The sequence below is a fragment of the Nicotiana tabacum genome, chromosome 19 (genome assembly GCF_000715075.1).
Source record: "Nicotiana tabacum cultivar K326 chromosome 19, ASM71507v2, whole genome shotgun sequence".
Taxonomy (NCBI): Eukaryota; Viridiplantae; Streptophyta; class Magnoliopsida; order Solanales; family Solanaceae; genus Nicotiana; species Nicotiana tabacum.
In genome coordinates, this window is record NC_134098.1 from 115,369,340 (window position 1) to 115,394,063 (window position 24,724).

The window sequence follows — 24,724 nt, forward strand, 5'->3', positions numbered from 1 at the left end:
AATATATAGGTTCAGAATTTAAAATTAGAGGTACTGCACATGTTTATTTGACAGTTGCTTGATGTAAAAAAGGTTTTCTTAAATCGCTTAGTAGCTAGCTGAAGCAGAAGTAGATCATTGATTAACCAACTTTTACATGGATGTATGGTTTTATAGGTTCAATGATTAAAGGTAGAAGTTTTTACTGACTTGAAGCTGCTCAATGATTAAGCAGCTTCATTAAAACCTGCTTGTCAGCTAATGGTTCTTGTACACTTCAAATAAAACTTTTGAATATCTAAATGGGCTTTCAATGGGGTGTACTGTATAAAATTTTGTTTAGCCTTTCAAAATAAATTTGAATTTTGCTCATATTTCATTTAACGGACACAAACTCTATTTTGAGGAAAGATTGATTAAAGCTCAAATTATTACCTGAAATAAAATGGGAGTGGTAATTGCAAATTTTGGGATAGAAACATTATTATTACAGCAAAAATAGAGTACCCTGTACTCCGTATCCACTATAAAATCAAATTACAAATTAATTTCAAGACATTTTATTCTTAACAAGAAGATAGTGTTCAAGGATTTATGAGAAAAAAAGATAGCTGTCTGGACACGACAAATATTAAGTTTTATGGTCTAAGTTGGCCATTTAATCTCTTAAACTGTGCTAATGCAGGCCAATGGATCTTATCAACTTGGTTAACTTATTTAAATAGTTCTAATTTACTTGGTCTAATGGATCTCATTTCATCTTCCCATTCAACATCCACTTTTGAGTGTCCACTTACCTTATAATGAAACTTTTAAGAGTTTTTTTTACACGGTTAGTCCTTTCTTAAAAATTATTCTTATAAATAAAATTACTTTTTGTTTATTCCAAAAAAGCAATTTCTTTTACATTTTTAGCAGTATTGAAATATTATGAGATTGATTAAAACATTAGAATGTCCACAAAATCAGGGATTAGTTAAAGAGAACATTTGACCCACTAATTAATAGATTTTATACCCTATTAACCTATTATCCTCTCTCCCCTCAAATTTCTTGTATCCCCCACCCCATATCTATTCCCCCCCCCCTCGTCCTCTCATCTTCCACCTTCACCCTTTTCAACCTAATTACCATAGCCCCTCCATTTTTAACCTCTGAATATGTCAACGACCAGCAAACTAAAATGGTGAATCCATCACCTTCAGATCTGAAAAAGGAACAACGTCAGAAAAGCACCATTATTTACCCATGCCCTTCTTATTTGTTTTTATCTCTTCTCACTTTGGAAGAAAAAGGAACAAAGAAAATAAAAAATAAAAAAGAAAAAGAATAAGATGTATACTTTATAGTTAATCTAATGTATATTTGATAAAATTTACCATGTTATGTCATTTATATATTTAAACATTCAATATACCATAATCATTATGTAAATATACCAAGATTATTCTAAATAGAAGACCCAAATATACATAGAACACATATACATTATACCATTATTATACCACTTATATAATTGAGTATGAAATATACCAAAATTATTCTATAAATATATAATGGCATCGTTTGAGTATTATACCTTTTATATAATTAATGTTGCTAATTGAATATATATTATACCAATAATTATTTCTTGTGAAAGTCATTCTTGCGAGAAATTAAGAAACGATTGTGTGAGAATTAAAAGCTTATGCCATCATGCGTGATTTTAGGAAGACTTTGTTTGTGATACATACGTTTCTGATTTAAATGAAAATATGTTGCTGCCATTGGATATAAATATCATTATCATGCTAGGATTTTGTATTTAGTTTTGAAAGCCTAGACAATTTTGAAACTACCCCAACTTTTAAAGCATGTAATGTCATAAGATCCGCAAATACTCTTTGCTAAAGGAATTCTCTATCTCTCTCACCCCCCCCCCTCCCCTCAAAATACCAAAAAGCAAACCTTACATATTTTGTCAACAAATTTTAATCCGGTTTGAACATGCAATTTACTGGAAAAAGTCGCATGATACTTGTTTGAACAATTTAAATAAAGTGGCACTTAAAGTACAATCTTGAAGCGCATTTATAAAATAGATTTCGAAAATAGACCTAAGTTTTTATTCGAAACAACAGTTCAAATATTTTTCTTTCAAGAAAGTTTTTTAAAAAATCTCTACATAAAGTTGTTCAGACAACAAGACAAATGAACAATTTAATAGTTCAACTCGTGAATCAACGTAAAACTAAGAAATTAAATTTGAATCAAAGAGAGTACAATTGACTACTTCGTGCAAGAGAAAATTAACTTAAAATAGCTGCCTAGCCAAGCATTTAAATTTAAAATAGCCAGTGGATATATAATATATGTATAAGCCATGAATTAATATGCGTATAATCTATGTATACTAGCTAAAAAAAGTAAACAATAAATTCGATCGGGTAATTGTGTAAAACTCCCCTATTGTTACTACCGTGTTCATTTCGGATAGAGTACTACTTACAGTCAAACTTCTCTATAATAGTCTCGTTTGTTCAAATATTTTTTGGTTGGTATAGTGAAGTGTTGTTACATAACACATATATAATAACATAAGAATCGATTCCGAAAAAAACGTGACTTTTATAGTAAATAATTATTAAGATAGGTGTGGCTATAGTACTTATATACATTTTATTGAAGCAAAATTACAAAGTTATGAAAAAAAAACAAAAGTAAAAAGGGTAAAGTCGTCTATTTAAACTATGTGATTAGAGAATAGAGAGTGGACCGTAGATCAAACAAAAGCAGATCCAACAAACCGGCTTTCCCTAGTTGGACACAAACTCACAAGGTACAAAGCCAAACACGACAACAACAGAAGCAGCACTCTTTGAAGTGGGAGACGTAGAAAAACCCGATTGAATATCGCGACAAATCTGAGAAACCAATAAAGAAGATGGTAACAAGAACAGAGGAAGAAGAGGTAAACAGATTGGAGAATCAAGTAGAGAATGGAGGGGGAGGTGCTTGGGAATATCTGTGCCTTGTCCATAAACTCAAGCTCCGTCGATCTGATTTGGTGTTGAAGCACGGCCTCTCCATTCTCAATGACTCTAAAAAGAGATCTGCTCTTGGTCCTGAAGGTATAATACTACAATTTATCGATTCATATCCAATTGACCCGTAAAGCCGAAATCTTTTTGTTTGGTTTACTGATTTGGTAGTTTAGGATTCGGGTAACTGGATTTTGACTACAACTGGGAAATTTGAGATCTTGTACTAATTTGGGCTGTCTAGGATTCAAGTTAGTGGCAATTGGGTAATATTTGGGACTGGAAAAGCTGAGTTTTTTTACACTGATTTGGGTAGTCTAAGATCGATCGAAGTGGAAAATTGAAGTATTGGTTCATGGAGAAGTTGAGATTTTGGGTTTTGGGATATCTCTCTTTTTTCTTTTATGTTCTTTTTTTAATTTGTGTTTTTGATTGATTGCTCCATAGACTTTGTTCCAACATAATGTGACTGGATAAAACCTCTGATCAATCTTTTATTCGCTGCAACCCAAAATATTGCAGAGTGGACTCTTTATGAGCAGGTAGCTGTTGCAGCTATGGATTGTCAGTCTCTTGATGTGGCAAAGGTAAAAAAATCTTTCTCGTAATCGCTCAGTCAAATTTGGTTACCTCTATGGACATGCATGATATTTCCATTGTAGTTTATTTTCGAATTCCCTGAGTTGCAGAATCCATGCTGATAGAACTTTTATCAAATAATCTGAAATTACATAGCTCATCTATTTTTACTCAGCAAAAGATTTCTAGAAGATGCTAAATGTCAATAGTCAGTACAATAATGTAAAATGTATCTCATAGTACCCGAGATCATAGCTATGAGTGGATTGTATGTAATATGTAGAGAAACATTCTGGCATAATCTAATATATAAAAGATGTCACTACAACTAAATGGTCAATGTTTATGCAAATTTAGAAAGATAGTTGTTCGACCGTTATTTCCTATAATGTTGCATAGATACATTTATCATTACTCCATTGGTAGAGTGATATTGGCTGATGATGTGGTTAAATATACCGAGTAATGAAGTGATTTGACCGTGTAGTCAACCATATTGGCCAGAATGCATTAGCTATTTTTCAAGTCATGTTCACTCTTTATTCTTATGTGTGGAATATTTTCTTGTGAAGCTGTCATCACTTTCTTTATGATTACGCGGAAAATTATTTGGAATTTATGTTATGAGAACTTCTGCAGGACTGCATAAAGGTTTTGCAAAAGAAGTTTCCAGGGAGCAAAAGGGTTGGTGAGTTCTCTTTGGTCTATATATATGTATGGTTGTGGTCTTGTATTCTTGTAGCTTCACTTTCTTCACCCGTGGCCAGTGAGTTTGAATCACTAGATTGGTAAAGCTTCTATTTCTTGTTTCATGTATCACTCCTTAAGAGTATCCTGCACAAGCAAAGCATGAAACATAATTGTTAGAAGCTTGATGCTGCATTATACACACACACACATATTTGTTGTATAACGGGTGGAAAAAGTACGAAGCTGCTATGAAATAGTATTTTTAATGATGGGCTGAAATTGAATTTTTGAACTGAATGGTAAGCTTTTAGGTTCCAGAATTCTTATAGCCGGATTGAATGAATGATAATGACATTCCGTTAAGCACTAGAGCAGTGTTGTGAAGAGCGTGAAGCGAGGAAAAGCGACAATGCCCTTTTCGCTTAAAGCGAGAAGCGAGAAGCGAAGCGCTCGCTTTTTTGAAGTGAAGCGGAATTTAAAAAATAAAATACTAAAATAAATACTGCATAGACAACACATGTAACTGTAAGCAAATGTTCAATACTTCAATGTAAAAACTAAAGATTAGCATCAATTAAAGCACAAAATGAGCATCCTATTCTTCTACAAGATTGTCAAATGCTTGTATTCCACTATCATTATTATATTGCTCGTCATCTTCTTCAACTTCTTCTTTATCAACTAGGGACAAAGTAGCTGCTTCTTTTCCCTTCCTCTGTGAACTTGAAGTTGAGGTACTCCCCCTCAAACCATAAATCCTCTCCCCAATTCCACGCGCCTCCGCAACATCACCCCATGTGAAATCAGAAGTTTCCTCAAATATTTCTTCATCTGCATGATCTTCCGGGACTCCAGTTAGCCATTCATTAGCATCATCGATGTTGTCCAAACTAATTGGATCAATTACATTGCGAGCGGTGTAACGACGTCTCAATGTTTTATTGTATTTAATGAAGACTAGATCATTGAGACGCTTCAAGGTTAGTTTGTTCCTCTTTTTGGTATGAATCTGCAAATAATAAGTAATTAGTAAGATTAGGACAATTGAGATATAATTTAATTATCTCAATATACTAAATCTTTCTTCTTAGTTCTTACATGTTCAAACACGCTCCAATTCCTTTCACACCCGGATGAGCTACATGTTAGACTTAGAACCTTGATGGCAAACTTTTGTAATTCTGGAGTGGAATGGCCATATTGCTTCCACCATTCAATTGTTGAAGTAGAACAAATATTCAAAACATAATATTGATAAAGAAATAACTTATTAACTATGAAGCAACATATAAGCACTCGCTCACCTGGTGACTTCATCTTTCTTTGTCTAATCACCATGTTTTTTCCAAAAAGTTGCTCAGCATTCCTATAATTACTAAATTATTTTATCTTGCACGGATTCTTCAGGTATCAACTTCTCAATACATTCAATGTATCCCTTCCACAATTCTTCATCTTCTAGAATCCTCTCTTCATTGTCATAAAACAGTTCCGGGTTCAAAACAAGTCCAGCTGCATGCAAAGGACGATGAATCTGATCGCTCCACCTTTTATCTATGATCTCAAAGACTCTTTTGTATTTTCTTTGATCACTAAAAGAGTCTTGAATAGCCTCCTTTGTCCTATCCATTGCTTCGTAAAGGTAGCCCATTGGTGGCCTTTGCTCCCCATCCACCAAACGAAGCACTTTAACTAAAGGATTACCAATCTTCAATGCATGAACCACATTGTTCCAGAGAAGAGCTCGCTTCAGTCGCCTCGCTTCGCATCGTCGCTTCTCGCTTTTTAGTGGGAAGCGACCGCTTTTAAATACCTGCTACGCTTCAGATAGCAGAAGCGATGGTTGGGTAGCTTCGCTTCGCTTCTCGCTTTAAGCGAGGTCACAACCCTGCACTAGAGTTGATGTTATAAGGACCTGATGCTTTGCTGTTATGACTTACATTTATAATGATCTACTGTGAATTACTCCTATTTCTTGTCTTGGGATTCTGGGTTATTGTTGACATATTGCTTTATAGGATTACGGATTTTTTTTATCCGGTTAAAGTAGCATATTACTTTTGATGAAGCTGTCTAAAGTAGTATCTTGACCGACGCGGATGGTGGTACAAGAATGGTGTATGAAGAAGTAGAACCTCTTGAGTAAGAAAATCTGATAATATCTCTTCATATAGATATCATCAATAACAAAATTTAAGCCACAAAGTCTGGAAATGTTGATAGCTTTTCTTTTGGTATGTGCCTGATAAATATTTCAAAGACCGTACAGAATTAATTGGAATAGATGGATTTGGTTGCCGGTGTTCATATGTTATGTTGTCTCAAAATATTGTTTGTTTCTGAAAATGCAAAACTTTATTATCATCTTTTTAAATTTACTCAGAAAACTTAGGGGGATCAACACACTCAATATGTAAATATTTTTTTTTCTTTTTAGATCAAGTGTAATTTTATTGATAATGGGAGAGTTTCTGAATACAAGAGGTATACCTAAAAGTAGATAATCCACACAATTATGTTAATAGTCTGCTATTTGAATATATTCTGCAGCTCCCTTTCCATCTCATATTGGAAAGTACAAGCTCTATGCTACCATTGCAGCTATGGGCCAGGTAGTACTAGTAATGATCCATTTCAAGATGGTAGTTAAGTCTTAGTTTTGTTAAAGCGTTATGTAACATTATTGCCTTGATTTTGTATTTGTATATTTCTATCCCATTATAATGATCATCTGTTCACACTTAGATACCTTATGTTTAAGTGAGAAGTTATTGAAATGTTGTATGACCCCAAAAAGCTTTCTCAATATATCATCCTTTGCTGCAGTGACTATCAGTTTTACTCTCAATCATTACATTATTACTGCTGAGAATTAAAAAAAATATTCGTTTAGCAATATAGATTTAAACGTTTTTTCCCCTTACTGTGTATTTTTCCTACTTCGTGTAGTTCTGATTTCCGCCATGTATACTTGGCCTTGTAATAATGGCTAAGAGTAATTAGTTTGATTTGTTCTCAGGCAGGCTAGAAGCTATGTTGCTAGAGGCCAGGGGATTGTGGTCAGAGGCAGAAAATGCTTACTCAAGCCTTTTGGAGGAAAATCCATTTGATCAGGTCTGAGATAGACTAACCATTTCACCAGCCGTTGTTAATTTGGTTCAATTAATTTACTTGTGAAATACATAACTTCGTATGTGGAAACGTGCCCTAAAATAGTGTGTTTCTCATTTGGGAATGCTGGTCTAGTGGAACGGTAGATACTCATTGTTATTGCTCAAAGTGGTTTGTGTGCCTCTGTTAAAGCGTGCTTGAGGTGTGATTAAGCATTCAAGCTAGTCGTAGCATTGGATGGGTGCTTATCCTCGCTTAGATGGCTCTTTAAGTGCTGGTGCCAAGGTCATGAGGCATGCACCTTATGGCATAGATTGTTTTGAAGAGGTTAACACTAGGTGTTTGGACATACATATTATTTGCAAATACTACAATATCATTTACAAATCAATATTTGTTTACAATTTTGCCCGTTATTTCTATTTCAATTTGAAATGGAGAATTTAAAGTTGAAAAATTGGTTTAAGGTGTATTTCAAGTGAAATAATGGTTTAAACTCATAAACTTCAACTTTTTTTCCAAGTGAACTTCATGTCCAAACACAACTATGTACTTTTTTGTCAACTTCAACTTCAAATACTCATTTTTCTAACAACAACAACAACAACCCAGTGTAATCTCATTTTTGTAATTTTAACCTATTATTGTCCTAACGTGCTAATAACTAGAGTTGGTAAAGCCATATCCTAATATTTAAGAAAAAGAAAATTTAATGCATGAAAATGTTAGTGATTAGAAATAGGAATTTGGAACTTATTATACGAAAATTGGTCATTGAACTTGAAATAGATACTTAAAACTGTATCTTCTAAATGAAGTAGGTGGGGACCTTGGAGATAAGAGTTCAAATTCCAATATAGACAAAAACACTAGGCGATTTCTTCCCATATGTCTTACGTCTTGGTGGCAGAGGTTGGTGGCAGAGTTACCTGGGTGGGAGGGTACCCGGTGGAATAGTCGAGGTACACCTAAGTTGGCCTGGAAACCACCGTTATAATAAAAGAGCTGCATCTTGTGAATAAAAAATTTAAAAGTGATTTTTAACTTTATTGACATGGTTTTTAACTTAATGTGCTATAGACATAAAACATCTGAAATATATGTGATTACATTCATTTAATTTGGAAAAGAAGAAGAATAATTCAAAGCTGAAGCCATATATTTTCTGTATCTTATTGATATCCTTTAGGTTGTACATAAGAGGAGGGCAGCCATGGCAAAGGCGCAAGGCAATACGTCAGCAGCAATTGACTGGCTTAACAAGTATCTTGACTTGTAAGAAGAATCTAAATATGCATCGCATCTTAACAGTAATAAATATGTTGCGACGTTAATCCTTGTTCTTTTCTTCGTGGTTTTGGTAGATTCATGGCTGATCATGAAGCTTGGAGAGAGCTTGCTGAAATATATGTTTCCCTGCAAATGTAAGATTTTTTATTCTAGTGTTCAGAGTGGAATACTAATGGCTTGGAGGCAACTCTATTCCATTGATACCTTCTTTAGCTGCTGTTTCATCCATGCTTTGCAGTTTACCCTAACTAGCTAAGTGAAAGTGTTTGTCTGTCATATCATATCTAGGTACAAGCAAGCAGCTTTCTGCTATGAGGAGCTGATCTTATCTCAACCGACAGTTCCTTTATATCACCTATCCTACGCTGATGTAAGAGACTTCTCAAGTCATATTTTATCGTTGCTTTTTAATAAAATTATTAGAGGTGCTTTAATAATAGCTTGCAATCCTTGTGAGCTTGCATCCATTTTTGAGAGGTATTGTTATTATAGTTATTAATGATATTGTTCTTGTAAGTTGCTCGTGAAGCTTCATTTATCACCTAGTTCAGTGGATAAAAGGAAGTAGATTGATTCATACTTGGTCTTTCTAGCAGCTATTTTTACCAACTGCAAAAGTTATTATCAAAAGGGAGGCTCAGGAATCAGGACAAGTGGCTTTTTCACGGGACAGTTATGTGGACCTAGTTTATTGAACAAAATGAATCTTTCTCTAGTTAGAGAAATACCTAAGACCTCCACTCTTTGATGGCAGAAGCTGAGGGTGTCTATTTTTTAAATTAACTGGACAAGTCTTTAGATATGATAGTTAATTAGGGAAAATGTGGATTTGGTCCAAATCCTTAAGAGAAAAAAGGAGAAGAAAAGAAAAAAATATAAAAGAAAAAAAGAGGAAATAATAAAGATGGACGATACACATGTCTGCTTGCACCTGAACTTATTACCCTCGTTGTATGTGACCCTTGATTGGGGGTGACTGGGTCATTAAGATGCTGGTGGTTATTATTGTCCGATGATTTCCATATTAGTTCCTGTTAAGGTTCTATGTGAACTGTATCTGTCTGGCAGAACTATAGTGAGGTAATAGATTAGCTACTGAATCTTATTGCGACCTGAGAAAGATGTTCTTATAGATCGAGGAAAACAGTGATGAAAAAAGCTGATATCATGTAAATGCTGAACCTAAGAAGTACTTTTTTGCTTGAAAATACCTTCACGTATTTTCTCATGGATGAAAAATGGAAAGGATTCTGATATCTGCCTCAATAATTTTTATTAAGAGAAACGTTGGCTCATATTACTTGTGTGCTCTCCTGGACCAACTGGATGCCAGAGTTAAAGAATAAGAGTGTTTTGGGTTGCATGTTAATTTTGTGATTTCATGAAGAACGTGCTTCCCCAATATTGACTGGAATTACTGTTCCAAACTTAATGCACATTTTTCTGATAATAGCCGTGAAATAATCACTCATCATGATTATTATGGGTCGAACAGGTGCTCTATACACTTGGTGGACTAGAAAATCTTCAGATGGCAAAGAAATATTATGCATCTACCATTGACTTAACTGGTGGCAAGAGTACCAGAGCACTTTTTGGCATATGTTTGGTCAGTCTTTCTGTCTCTCTTTTCTAAAATTGGATAAAATAATCCTTGATGATTTTTATTTTTTTGATAATCCTTTGTGAATATTACCGCTTTTCTTATACGTCAATGCTCTAGATGTAAAGAAATTAATAGAAGTGCTCTAGGTTTTTGACAAATACAGAAGAAATTTCTTATCCGGAATAAAAAATCACAGAAGAAATTGAAGACATAACGCACTCATTGCACTCCGCATGTATACAAGTTGTTATCATTATCCTGAACATAGACTGTTTTCCAACTAGCGAGTCAGAAGTGCACTACCAGTCCTGTATGTCCCTAGTTCTTTACATTAATTAAATTCTCTAATACTGAGTTTTTTTAAAACTTCATGGACTGTTAATTACTCGTACTACTAAATGAAGTAGGTTCTTGTAATTTTATCATACACAGCCTTGGAGAACTTACTTTATGCATTGATGTTTCCAGTGTACGTCTGCCATTGGACAGTTGAGTAAAGGGCGAAGCAAGGAGGACAAGGAGAGCTCGGAGCTGCAATCTTTGTCCGCAAGGTTTTTGCCAAAGACTATAAGCAGAGAGCTCCCAGCAATCTCTCTGTGCTTAGTTCAACATTAAGAAGCTTGAAAATCTAACCATGTTAGCATGTAGCTTTATTGGAAGCAGTACCATACTGTTGCTGTGTGCCCTTCAAGATTTAAGTCGCCGCGGAACTTTTTTCTTCTCATTTTCTACTCTTTGCATTATTTTGCTTATTTGTGGAAGGGCTGTTTACACTTCAGTAAGTAGGGGAGGAAAATGGTTATGCAAGTTAGTGAAAATATTATTTTTAGACAATTTTGGGAAACTTCAATGATGAATACTATACTTGAACTTCATGTTGGGTCGTTAATAAATTTCTGTTGGAAAAGTTTGTGGAGTATACTCTATTAGTTAATCGTTTGTAGAAATTGGAGAATGTGACTTTGAGGACTTTTAGACAAGGGTTTTTGCCAAATAGTTGTGTGTTTTCCAAACAAAGATATGCCCATTTTACCGTTATAAGCTATTCTGTATTTGTTGTGAACCTGAGAATGTCCAAGAGGAAAATAAGAAGTTTGATTGGAGTTTAGATGTTTGACACTTTGACTAATCATTTTAATTTAGTCACGCCAATTTGGTTGCCAGAAAGGAGATGTATAAAAGAAATTAATTTTCTGAGCCAAGAAGTAATTCTATTGTATAGTAAACTGCCGAGCAGCTTCATTTGTAGGATTTGCAATTTGGAGTCATATGTGTGAATAGAACAGAAAAAGTGTGATGGATTGTACATAATTCATCCTTGAGTGATGTTGATTTTCTCCAAAAAAATACAATTGATTAATGTTTTATTCCAGATACAAGCTTTTAAAGCATGGTAGTATATTGTCCCAAATATATCCTTGTTCAATGCTGAGCCTAAACGAACACAAAGTATAAGATCAGAACCATCCGAACAAGTATAAGACCTGAAATGTGTCTACACAACCCTGGACACAAGTCCAATATGTTGCTGTAAGTTAGACAATTTTGCAATTTCAACAGGTTGCTAGTTTAAGAAAAGAAAGAAATTCGGCATATTTTGACCAATTCAAGGTGAAAAATGCATTAACATGTCTTACATGAAAAACAGGACAAAGATCCAAGACACTGATAACTAAAGACTTAAAATACAAGTGTGAGGAGTTGATAGTCAGATAAATCAAAGTCTCATTGTCCCTCCTCCTGCTCTGTTAACATCCGAGGGTATTCTTTCAGTCTTCTACTTTCTACTGTTTCATTAACACTGTGCTTACGAGTAACACAAGTTAATCAGCTTAACATTTACATTATAAGCTTTTAAAGTGTCGTAGTAAGACCTTTTCTAGCATTTGTATTTATAATCTTCAACTGTTTTACAAATCAGTCTTCTTTGCAATTCAGCTGTTGATTATTAACATGATCTGCCACTGGTTTACTTAACTGGTTATTTTCATGGCCCTGCCATCTGTTGTATAAATTGCCTTATGACTAACTTTCCACATTGATGATTTTGGACCCCCTACTGAAAGTAACAGGTCGGAAAGATTAGCATGATACAGAGAGTATGAAAATAGCAGAAGAATGATTCTCAGTTTAAAGATATAACAGGAAATAGAAAGGGTCAAGACCAACTATTAACCAGATATCTACTAAAAGTAAGAATCATTCAGAGGAATAGAGTTGAAGAGATGATTTCCAAACAAGAAAACTCATCTGGTTTGTTGTTGTGAGGGTAAGAAGGAAGGCCCCAGGTAGGCACGCTTTAACACAGTTAAACAACATCAGTAAGTTTTCTTCTTACTACTATCTGTAAAATAAATAAAACATAAAATAAGAAAACACAGGTATATATCCATTTGTATTTCTCAACTCAGCATTATCTTCTGTCCAAAACTACAAGTAGAAAAGCTGGTAGAAGAAAAGCATACCCGCACAAGAATTTTCAGCCTGAACAGTATGCAACAGGATTAAAAATTAATCAGACAAAAAACTTTCTGAACACTTAACAGTATCGCAGCCCACACCATTACTGGTTATCTGGTTCATATTTATGAAGGATGTAACTTCTAAAAGACAATAAAACCCTCCTCCTTTGTCCGGGCTTGGGACCGGCTGTGTTACACGAGAATTCAAACACAGGCGGAGTTAAAAACTTAATATTTTTTTTGGTTCTTGAGGTTGGGAGTAGCATGACCTGCCATCACATTACAATCATTGACAAGTCACCTTAGCACAGCCAGGTCATCTTGAAGAGCTGAACTAAAGATTGAAGTATACGTGACAAGCCTCCATATATTTGGATTTGATTTGCAAAGACGAATGCACTCCTTGAAAAAATATTCAGAATCTCAGATGTTCCATAGAAGGGCATTGGATCAGGCCGGATCAACTGAAATGTAGCTAGTTCTCTGTCTTCAGAATGTGCGAGGGGCATAAGAAGATCAAGTCCAATGAAAGCGTACTGCTAAAGTATAATACATGTACATGAATTAGGTATCACCTGCCCCAGCTATGAGCGAGAATGGATATTTTGAAAAAGTCATTCAAAGGCCTCAATCGTCGACTTTCAATTAAGCAACCAAGTTCCTGGTTTAACAGTAGCAATATAGTCCTCAAGAAATTGGAGGAACGAATGGGTGCAGAAGGCTTAGCATTCAATCGGATATGGATTTAACATTTTAGCTCATACGCTGCCTCTGTTGTGGTGGACTCATATCCCATTGTCCCAGATAATATACATGGTGTGTCCAAGTTCAATCCGTTGGCAATGCATGTAAGAAAGTTGCCTTATTCGTTTATTATTTTGTTAGACCGTAGTCAAATGCAGATGGCTGTTTCAGCATACATCACCCTCGAACCAAAACAGGGACTCATCCTTATTCAGTCTAGTGAGGGTCCAAAAGGCTTACTCACGTACGACCCTTGGGGAACCACAATCACGTACACTCATTTCTGTCCCTTGCCAATTTATTGATCTATATTATCAACTCTATATCCAATCACGAGGCGCCAACATCCAATCTAAAACCAAAACCTTCTTCAGACTGTAGCGGATAATAAAGCAGGGCAGGTTTCTACTTCACCCACGTCAATGACTAAAACAATTGCAGCACTAAACCATCACGTAGACTTGGGGTTGAGAGAGTGCAAAGTGTGTGTAATAACCTCCAACAGATCGCCAGCATACAAAAAAAAAGGAGTTCACGTCTGAATACACTGCACTCCTATAGAACAAACTGAGATTAAGAAATTAAAATGTAAGTAGATGTTCGAAGAAAAATCATTTTTTGCTCAAAAATCAGAAAAAAGAAGAAGACTTGACACAAATATCTCCAGTTAATTCAACTAGTCAAGAACAACCCGTGTGACTAAAACCTCATATGTAATAGATAAATGCACCCAACAGTAAAATCAATTAAGCAGTTGGCATATAGCAGATTCCCTATTAAAAGCCAAAAGTTAGAAACTCATAGCCAAAGTTAGAAATTCAAAGCATCAAGAAGACATGCAGATCCTAGTATTAAACCAGTAAGGATATAGCATCAAAGAACAACAAATGTAGCCAAATCAGCACAAACAAAAAAATCAGCCCATCAATAAAAAACACCCTTCGACCTCTCATATTTTCAAAATGCCTAGTCACCTCATATCACACATCATTAAAAGCTTAAACAACAATAACAATTATGTCTCAGTCCCAAACAAGTTGCGCATCAAAAGCCTAAAACATCAAAAATTATGTTAAATCGATTGAAGCCCTTAATTGCAACCAAAACCTAAAACAAGCTCTGTCATGTCATCATTCTTCCACCAAGTTAAAATGTACCAAACATCAAAAACAACACAGCCTCATTGTTCAACCTAATTCATGACAGCCCATAACTAAAAGCACCCCATCAAAATCTCCAGTTTTTCTATTCCCATCAGATTCTTCAATTTCATCACATCACAGACTAAAAAATAAAGAACTATTAATATAAATCCTTCTAGCCCTTAATCAGTTATTCTAATGTAGCTCCATGATGACACCCCAACTGATTCCTCCTATTATGAGAATTCTTAATATAAACAGATCTAATCTTAACATGTCAAAAGCCCAAAAAATCAAAAATCTATCTAGACACTTTTTAAGCCTATAATAATAGTGTAGCATCAATCTAAACATCCTCAGATGGTTTTTCTTATTAGCCTAAAAATCTCTCGTCTAAACTGATCACGTCTTAAGTATATATCTCTAAGTCATAAAGATATAGTAACACATAGCACAACTAAAAACATATAAAGCAAGAAACCAATTAAAGTACTTTTTTTTTTCTTTTTCTGTTTTTTTTTTCTAATGCTTTGAAACGAATTACTAAGAAAACACATAAGCACAACTAAAAACACATAAAGCAAGAAACCAATTAAAGAACTTTTTTTTCTTTTTCTGTTTTTTTTTTCTAATGCTTTGAAACGAATTACTAAGAAAACACATAAGTACAACTAAAAACACATAAAACAAGAAACCAATTAAAGAACTTTTTTTTCTTTTTCTGTTTTTTTTTCTAATGCTTTGAAACGAATTACTAAGAAAACACATAAGCACAACTAAAAACACATAAAGCAAGAAATCAATTAAAGAACTTTTTTTTCTTTTTCTGTTTTTTTTTTCTTTCTTTGAACCGAATTACTAAGAAAACACATAAGCACAACTAAAAACACATAAAGCAAGAAAGCACTTAAAGAACTTTTTTTTTTCTTTTTCTGTTTTTTTTTCTTTCTTTGAAAAGAATTACTAAGAAAACACATAATCACGACTAAAAACACATCAAGCACGAATTGGAAAAATGAAACGAAATTACGAAATGGAAAAATTAAACGGACTATTGAAGATAACACATAAAGAACACGACTGAATGAACGATCTAGAAAAAAAACAATGATTTAAGAAGTAAAAAGAATGCAAGAAACGAAAAACACACACAAAGAGCAACTAAAAACAAATAAAAAAAAGGAAGTAGAAGAAGACAAATTAAGAACATATGCAAGAAAACATGAAAGAAAGGATCGGAATAACAATCAAGGTAAGAAAGAGAAAGGATACCAATAACTTGTTGCGCCACCGGTCATGATCAAGAAATCTCTCTCAGCCTGCAGATTATCGTCAAAGTCGACGGTCCTTTTGATGTTATCAATAGCGAACCGGGCCGCCATTCGATCTCTCTTCCGTTGAGACTTTGCTAACGCTTCTTGGAACCGCTTCTCCCACAGGTCAGTTTTCTTCTCTTTTTCATCCAACTCTTGTTGCTGGGATTTCAATATCAAATCAGCGTAGCGTTGCTTAAGCATCGCTGCCCGAAGCTTTTTGTTGTCGTCCTTTTCCAACTCCTTTTTAGCATCAAAGTTCGTAATCGAGATCTTCCTCTTTCTGCCGCCGCAGCCCATAATATTCCCTGTAACTTGGTCTGGCTGACAAGTATAAACCAACACCATAGCTAAAGATTATGAATGGTTAATGAATTATGAAAGGTAATCAATGATTTAGTACTACTTATATAGACAAGGGTGTGAAGCCCTTGCCCCAAATAATTAAGGCCCAGCACTACTATACTCCATAATTTATATTAATATAATTATTAATAACACAAGTTTTAAATTTTAATATTTGGTAGACGTAAGTTAATTGGATAAATTTTTCTCATTAAATAATATATTTACCTTCTAATTAATTTTATTTTTCTTCCTTTATGTATAGTTTTTTTCATGGTTCTCACGATTTTACTTTCTAATTTCATATAAATTAACTATTCTTTTTTGTCATACTTGATTGATCCACACACCAAAAAACAAGTTCTTCTGTGTCTCATCTTTTTTAACTAAGAAATCTGTGAGACAAATGTCGCAAGGTTCAAAACACGATGGATAATGGGCTCACCCTTTACCATTTTCACTTGAGGGAAGAATTCAATACCATATGACGTGCGCCTAACTCATACATCATGCGTTGCGCTCTCATCATGTCATGACCCAAAACCTACTATAAGCTGTGATGGCGCCCAACGTCGCTGTTAGGCAAGCCAACACTTAATTATTCATTTTATTAGTTTTAAAATTATGAATCTTGTTTAGATAGAGAAGCTAGTGCATTTAAAATAAATCCTGGTTACTTACAGTATATTTAAAATATAAAGTACAAGTGTGCCAATGTAAAACAATCTAAAAACAACTTCTAGAATAACTCCCAAAATCCGGTGTCACAAGTGCATGAGCATCTACTAGGAATGTAATAAAGTACAACATCTGTTTTGAATTCAAGTTAGACAGGAGAATGTAAATAACTCTGATGGAGACTCTGTATGTTGCGTATCGTAACATGGAATGTAGCTCACCGTAAAGTCCTCACAACAGTCGTGCCTTGGCGCCCAAAAGACCACCAGACATATATATATATATATATATATATATATATACAGACATATATGTACCTGCATAAAAATGTGCAGCAAGTGTAGCATGAGTACATAAATCAATGTGTACCCAGTAAGTATCTGGCTAACCCCGAAGAAGTAGTGACGAGGGGTCGACATCGACACTTACTAGTGGTATAATAAATCAAATACAATAGGAAGTAAACAAATGTAAGGCAGAGTAATAAACAAGATAAACAAATATAGGTACATGGTACAATCCTCCTATGAACAGTAAACTCAAGCTCTCAATCATCAGTCACCTCCTCAACCGGAGTATATATGAAATGGACCTCACCAGATAGGTCGTCACAACTCAAATCAGAAAACCACACGGATACGCTGGTTTCTTGTCAAGTATACGCACGACACTATCGAGGCGAACGACCCGATCCCATAAGAATGTGGTACTGCCGAGGCGAACGGCCCGATCCCATAAGAATATAATACTGCCGAGGCGAACGGCCTGATCCTATAAGAATATGATACTGCCGAGGCAAATGGCCCGATCCCATAAGAATATGATACTGCCGGGATGAACGGCCCGATCCCATAAGAATAAGAAGCTTTAACAGGTCCTTGACCCCACTCACGAATAAACGTGTGAGTTATGAGCTTTAAGGAAAGCTTTGTGATGGAAACACATAACACGAGAGAAATTCATAAGGGAAGCACAACCATTCCACGGCTAATCAAGCCGCTCATCAAATCTCTACAATAGTAGTCTATCACTCTACGCAAGCCTAGTCCAAGTCAAATTCTCTAAATTAACTCAAATAGTACAATTAAAGCAGGGTGTGAACATAAGTCTTCCCGGGCATAATTAGGAATTCTAGCATACGCATGGACACTCGTCACGTCATGTGTATGTAGCTCCCACAACAGGTAACACATAGGAATATAACACCTACGGGATAAATTTACCCTTACAAGGTTAGACATGAGACTTATCTCACTCCGAAGTTCCATAATCGGCTCCAACACCTCTCAAACACCTCAAACCAAATGCCCATCGATCCGAACTAGTCAAACAATGTGCAAACCAATAAGAATATACTCTAATACTCATAATTAATCAATTTATAATGATTCCCAACTCCGCTCGAAAAGTCAACAAAGTCAACCATATAAAAATTACTTTACCCATATCAAGAATAAATTAACTTCTTTTTTCCAAAGTTGCCTTGGGAGTATAGTGTCTAGGAGTATTTGTTGTATTTTCAATGAACAAATTAAGGTTAGTATGGTCAATTATATTGTTAATTAATGCTAAAAGGTAAATTTTTTAATATTTGTGAAAACAACCAAAAAATTACTTAAAGTGAACCGGAGGAAGTATGTTGTAATTTATAATTAAAAAGATCAATCTTTTACATATCAAATAAGTGGCTTAAAATTATTCACAAAGAATTCAAAAGTATTGAGTAAATAATATAATACTTGTATTTTGATATTTTCTTCTCATGTTTACAAATAATATCTAATGTATGCCATAGCAAAGTAAGTATGATTAAAATAATTCTAAGTTATCTTGCTAAAAAAGAAAAATGAATGTTCTCCAACGGTAACATGATCAGTTGTTCTTTGATATAATTATATTCTCAAAGTAAATTACTCCTATCTAAAAATCATTAACTCTCGTTTTCTCTCCTTTTTTTTAATGAGATCCAAATGTACAGAACCTTTAACATCACGGTATACAACATAGTCTTTCTTAGAATCTCATCGATCAATATGAAAACTTGGGATGTCGTATGAAATTTTGATGTATGGAAATGAGATAAGATAATTAATAAAGCTAAAATATGTTTTTGTCAACGACGAATATTAATTATTAACTTTGGTTATACCTCTTGTTGTCCAATTTGCCTTAATTGGATAATATCATGTATCTTACCGAACAAATGATACTATCACAATTAAAAACAAACGAACTATGTACCAGCATCATGTTACTTTTTAAGACACTAAAATTGAAAATTCAACAGAATGTATAGTGTTTATGTATTTTTATTACATTTTTGTGTTATTATGATTTATGATGTGTCACGACCCAATTTTCCCTCCGTGTGATGTCGTGACAACACCTAATCTCTACAACTAGGTAAGCTTACCATTTTGCGGAATAATAAAATAAAAATAAAAATTTAACCGACTATTCAAAAATACACAACAAATCTCAAAACTCGGAACATCGTGAATCACAAACTACAGAAGGAAAATCTAGTGTTTCTATACATCAGAGTCTAACAAGAAAAAATACAGAAGATAATGGATATGAGAAAGAGTAGAAGGAGACTCCGAGGTCTGCGGACGCGGCATATATACCTTGAAGTCTCCAAAGCTGTCCCGGCTCACTGATAGTGCGGCTGATAAGGTGCACCTGGATCTGCACACGAAAAATATATGCAGAGAGTAGTATGAGTACACCACAATCGGTACCCAGTAAGTGCCAAGCCTAACCTCGATCGAGTAGTGACGAGGTCAGGTCAGGGTCCTACTGGTAAATATATAATAAAATAATATAGAGTGTAATACCGCAATAAAATAAAGGCTGAAATTTAACAGCAATAAAATCATAGAAGGTAATAGTTCAGTACACATAAACACAACAGGGGATCTCCCGAGATACCGTCTCGTAGTCCCAAACATAAATGTGCAGGGGAATCTCCCGGAATACCGTTCTGTAGTCCCAAAGTAAATGTGCAGAGGGATCTCCCGGAATACCGTTCCGTAGTCCCAAAATAAATATGCAAGACAGGGGGGATCTTCCGCAATACCATTCCGTAGTCCCAAAGTAAATATGCAGTACATGGGGATCTTTCGGAATACCGTTCCGTAGTCCCAAAGTAAATATGCAGTACAGCGGGATCTCCCGGAATACCGTTCCGTAGTCCCAAAGTAAATATGCAGCGCGAACGATAGAAATACAACTACATCATGAAATTCTTACGATTTAGACTAAGTATCAGTCAGGGAAGAAGCAGAAAATGCACTAAGCATATTGCACATAATTCACATAAATAATTAAGACACGTAGACATGCTGTATTAGACTAAACATGATAGCTACACATATTGGAATAACTCAATTAAGAATAAAAATAGAATAGTACTCATTAAAATGGTATAACTCAAAATAACAGGAAAACATGTTGTTGTTCAGTAAGAAAATCAGGTTTTACCACAACTAGCCCGTGTAGGTGTTCATCACCACACGTACACGGCGCTCACATATCACAATAGTTCCAAATCTTAAGGGGATTTCTCCCACACAAAGTTAGGCAAGCCACTTACCTCGAACCAAGTTCAATCAATCGGTCACAATGCCTTTTCCACGAATATCCGGTTCCGAATGGCCCAAATCTAGCCAAAAACAATTACATATCATAAATACAACCATAATAGACTCATCTAATTAATGAAATCAACACTTAAACAAAATTTCTGAAATTAACTCAAAAATTGCCTGTGGGGCCCACGTCTCGAAATCGGGTAAAAGTCATAAAATACGAACACCTATTCATTCACGAGTCTAACCATATAAAAATTACTCAAATCTGACCGCAAATCCCTTTTCAAAACTCGCAATCTTTGTTGAAGAAGTTCTTCCAAATTTTCCCCAATTTCAACCCCAAAATCCGAAATTAAATGATGAAATCAACCATAGATTAGTGGAATATAACCATAAAGGAGTTAGGAATCATTACCCAAAAACTTCCTCCGAAAATCTCTCCAAATTTCGCCTTCTACCGAGCTCTCAATCAAATTTTTGTGTTATGAACTCAACCCTCATTTTTTAACCTTAAATTCTGGCGAGGTGCGTTCTTCTTCGCGAACACGACATCACGATCGCGAACACGATGAACAATCTTCCACTGGCCCAAAATTCCTCCTTCGTGAATGCGAGGGGACTCTCGCAAACGCATACCTTCCACTGACGGACCCTTCTCGAACGCGGGAACCTCTTCGCGAACGCGTAGGCTTAATGCCCGAAGCTCCCTCTGCCCCGTTCCTCTACGCGAACGCGAGGACCATATCGCGAACGCGTAGGCTTAAGGTCCCATACCTTCGCGAACGCGGGAACAACATCGCGAACGCGAAGAACAACTTAGTTGCCTTTCCCAGATGCTCTACGCGATCACGAGGCACCTCTCGCGAACGCGATGAAGGATTTTTCTGCAATAAAACACCAGAAATCTGCTACTTCTCTAAGTCCAAAAATGACCCGTTGAGCATCCGAAACACACCCGAGACCCCCGGGACCTCAACCCAATACACCAACAAGTCCTAAAACACCATATAAACTTAGTCGAGCCCTCAATTCACATCAAACAATGCTAAAATCACGAATCACCCTCCAATTCAAACTTAAAAAACTTGAAACTTCAAAATTCTACAACAGATGCCGAAACCTATCAAACCACGTCTGATTGACCCCAAATTTTGCACACAAGTCATATTCGATTATGGACCTACTCCAACTTCCGGAATAGGAATCCGACCCCGATATCAAAATTTTCACTACCGGTCCAAAACTCCAAAAAATTGACTTTGGCCAATTCAAGCCTAAATAAGCTACGGACCTCCAAAACACAATTCGGACATAGCCCTAAGTCAAAAATTACCTAACGGGGCTAACGGAATCGACGAAACTCTATTCCGGAGTCGTCTTCGCACAGTTCCGACTATGGTCATAATTCTAAGACTTAAGCTCCCATTTTAGGGACTAAGTGTCCCAAAACACTATAAAAACTAAAACGAACCCTCCCGACAAGTCACAATAGTAGAAATAGATATGGGAGAAGCAGTAAATAGGAGATCGGGGCTATTACTTTCAAAACAACCCCCCGGGTCGTTACATCCTCCCCCTCTTAAAACAATCATTCGTTCTCGAACGAGCATAGAGACATACCTGAAGTGGTGAAAAGATGAGGATAACGGCTGCGCATATCCTGCTCGGTCTCCCAAGTCGCCTCCTCGGGCCGACTGTACCCTCCATTGAACCTTCACATAAGCAATGTTCTTTGATCTTAGTTTTCTGACCTGCCTGTCCAAAATATCTACTGGCTCCTTAACATAAGATAGATCCCTGTCTAACTGGACTAAGCTGAAATCCAGCACATGAGATGGATTACTGTGATACTTCCGGAGCATAGAAACGTGGAATACAGGATGAACTCCTTCTAGACTGGGAGGCAAGGCAAGCTTATAAGCAACCTCCCCAACTCAACGCAACACCTCAAATGGACCAATGAACCTTGGGCTCAGTTTGCCCTTCTTTCCAAACCTCATAACACCCTTCATAAGCGAAACACGGAGCAAGACTCGCTCTCCAACCATGAATGCCACATCGCGAACCTTCCGGTCCGCATAACTCTTCTGTCTGGACTAGGCTGTGCGAAGTCTATCCTGAATCACCTTCACCTTTTCCAAGGCATCCTGAACCAAATCCGTACCCAATAATCTGGCCTCGCCGGGCTCGAACCAACCCACTGGGGACCGACACCGCCTACAACACAGAGCCTCATATGGTGCTATCTGAATGCTGGACTGATAACTGTTGTTGTAAGCAAACTCCGCAAGTGGCAAGAACTGGTCCCAAGCACCCCAAAATCTATCACACACGCACGGAGCATATCCTCTAATATCTGAATAGTGCGCTCGGACTGCCCGTCCGTCTGAGGGTGAAATGTTATGCTCAACTCAACCCGAGTACCCAACTCATGCTATACAGCTCTCTAGAACCGTGATATAAACTGTGTACCCCGGTTAGAGATAATAGATACCGATACGCCATGAAGCCTGCCGATCTCACGGATGTAGATTCGAGCTAGCTGCTCGGAAGAATAGGTAGTCATCAGAGGAATGAAATGAGCCGACTTGGTCAGCCTATCCACAATCACCCAAACTGCATCAAACCTCCGCTGAGTCCGTGGGAGTCCAACAACGGAATCCTTAGTGATCCGCTCCCATTTCCACTCCGAAATCTCTGACTTTTGAAGCAATCCACCCGGTCGCTGATGCTCATATTTTACCTGCTGGCAATTCAGACATCGAGCCACATACTCTACTATGTTCTTCTTCATTCTCCTCCACCAGAAATGCTGTTTCAAGTCCTGATACATCTTTTCGGCACCCGGATGAATAGAGTACCACGAACTGTGAGCCTCATGGAGAATCAACCCACGCAAACCATCTATATTGGGCACACATAGCCTGCCCTGCATCCTCAATGCACCATCATCTCCAATAGTGACATCCTTAGCATCACCGTGCTGGACTGTGTCCTTAAGGACAAGCAGATGAGGGTCATCATACTGACGCTCCTTGATACGATCATAAAGAGAAGACCGAGAGACCATACACGCCAATACTCGACCCGGCTCAGAAATATCCAATCTCACAAACTGGCTGGCTAAGGCCTGAACATCCAACGCCAATGGCCTCTCTACTGCTAGTAGATATGCTAAAATCCTCAAACTCTCTGCCCGGCGACTCAAAGCATCGGCCACCACATTGGCCTTCCCAGGGTGGTACAAAATAGTGATATCATAATCCTTAAGTAGCTCCAACCACCTCCGCTGACGTAAGTTAAGATCTTTCTGCTTAAACAGATGTTGTAAACTCCGATGATCGATATAAATCTCACAAGGAACACCGTACAAATAATGCCGCCATATCTTCAAGGCATGAACAATAGCTGCTAACTCAAGGTCGTGGACATGATAATTCTTTTCGTGCACCTTCAGCTGTCTGGACACATAGGCAATCACCCTACCGTCCTGCATCAACACCGCGCTGAGACCAATCTGCGATGCATCACAATATACAGTATAAGAACCCGAACCTGTAGGTAATACCAATACTGGGGCTGTAGTCAAAGTTGTCTTGAGCTTCTGAAAGCTCTCCTCACATTCCTCTGTCCACCTGAACGGAGCACCCTTCTGGGTCAGCCTGGTCATAGGTGCTACAACATATAAGAATCCCTCTACAAAGTGACGGTATGGCCCCGCCAAATCAAGAAAACTCCAGATCTCTATAGCTGAGGATGGCCTGGGCCAACTCTGAACTGCTTCAATCTTCTTCGGATCCACCTGGATCCCCTCACTCGATACTATATGACCCAAGAATGCCACTGAGTTTAGCCAAAACTCACAATTTGAAAATTTTGCATATAACTTTTTTTCTCTCAGGGTCTGAAGTGCAGTCCTCAGGTGCTGCTCATGATCCTCCCGACTCTGGGAGTATACCAGAATGTCGTCAATAAACACAATGACGAATGAGTCAAGATAAGGCCGGAACACACTGTGCATCAAGTGCATAAAATCTGTTGGGGCATTGGTCAACCCAAAAGACATAACAAGAAACTCATAGTGACCATATCTGGTCCTGAAAGCAGTCTCCGGGATATTCTGCTCCCGAATCTTCAACTGATGATAACTTGAACGTAAGTCAATCTTG

The 24,724-nt window shown here is 36.6% G+C and overlaps 3 protein-coding genes and 1 long non-coding RNA gene across 4 annotated transcripts; 1 reads left to right on the plus strand and 3 right to left on the minus strand.

Annotated features, from left to right (window-relative positions):
• The first annotated feature begins 2,759 nt into the window (after positions 1-2,759).
• On the plus strand, positions 2,760-11,185 carry LOC107788222 (uncharacterized). Its single transcript, XM_016609897.2, has 9 exons — positions 2,760-3,092; positions 3,525-3,589; positions 4,221-4,269; positions 7,291-7,385; positions 8,572-8,657; positions 8,747-8,806; positions 8,961-9,042; positions 10,168-10,281; positions 10,747-11,185. Exons 1-9 carry the CDS (start codon positions 2,906-2,908, stop codon positions 10,891-10,893), a joined length of 885 nt encoding a protein of 294 aa, XP_016465383.2. The 5' UTR covers positions 2,760-2,905; the 3' UTR covers positions 10,894-11,185.
• LOC107788223 (uncharacterized) lies at positions 4,717-5,747 on the minus strand. The gene is made up of 2 exons (XM_016609898.2): positions 5,370-5,747; positions 4,717-5,280 (listed from the first exon to the last, which is right to left on the minus strand). The coding sequence occupies exons 1-2, from the start codon at positions 5,607-5,609 to the stop codon at positions 4,867-4,869; spliced, it is 654 nt and encodes a 217-aa protein (XP_016465384.1). The 5' UTR covers positions 5,610-5,747; the 3' UTR covers positions 4,717-4,866.
• Positions 11,186-11,856: 671 nt separating the features above from the next.
• Positions 11,857-12,948, minus strand: LOC142173833 (uncharacterized). Its single transcript, XR_012703194.1, has 2 exons — positions 12,744-12,948; positions 11,857-12,622 (listed from the first exon to the last, which is right to left on the minus strand). It is a non-coding gene; the product is annotated as an uncharacterized LOC142173833 (long non-coding RNA).
• Positions 12,949-13,057: 109 nt separating this feature from the next.
• LOC142173280 (uncharacterized) lies at positions 13,058-16,309 on the minus strand. Its single transcript, XM_075238443.1, has 2 exons — positions 15,899-16,309; positions 13,058-14,051 (listed from the first exon to the last, which is right to left on the minus strand). Exons 1-2 carry the CDS (start codon positions 16,285-16,287, stop codon positions 13,928-13,930), a joined length of 513 nt encoding a protein of 170 aa, XP_075094544.1. The 5' UTR covers positions 16,288-16,309; the 3' UTR covers positions 13,058-13,927.
• Between the last annotated feature and the right edge of the window lie 8,415 nt (positions 16,310-24,724).

What these genes read in the sequence shown, in the direction of transcription:
- LOC142173280 (XM_075238443.1), bottom strand. Translation starts at nt 16,287, where the DNA reads ATGGTGTTGGTTTATACTTGTCAGCCAGACCAAGTTACAGGGAATATT. An exon ending in GGTGGCGCAACAAGTTATTG is followed by an intron (nt 14,052 to 15,898) that starts GTATCCTTTCTC and finishes TCTTAATCTCAG; the next exon opens with TTTGTTCTATAGGAGTGCAG.
- LOC107788222 (XM_016609897.2), top strand. Translation starts at nt 2,906, where the DNA reads ATGGTAACAAGAACAGAGGAAGAAGAGGTAAACAGATTGGAGAATCAA. An exon ending in AGGAAAATCCATTTGATCAG is followed by an intron (nt 7,386 to 8,571) that starts GTCTGAGATAGA and finishes GATATCCTTTAG; the next exon opens with GTTGTACATAAGAGGAGGGC. An exon ending in CACTTTTTGGCATATGTTTG is followed by an intron (nt 10,282 to 10,746) that starts GTCAGTCTTTCT and finishes TGATGTTTCCAG; the next exon opens with TGTACGTCTGCCATTGGACA.
- LOC107788223 (XM_016609898.2), bottom strand. Translation starts at nt 5,609, where the DNA reads ATGGTGATTAGACAAAGAAAGATGAAGTCACCAGGTGAGCGAGTGCTT. An exon ending in ATTGGAGCGTGTTTGAACAT is followed by an intron (nt 5,281 to 5,369) that starts GTAAGAACTAAG and finishes TATTATTTGCAG; the next exon opens with ATTCATACCAAAAAGAGGAA.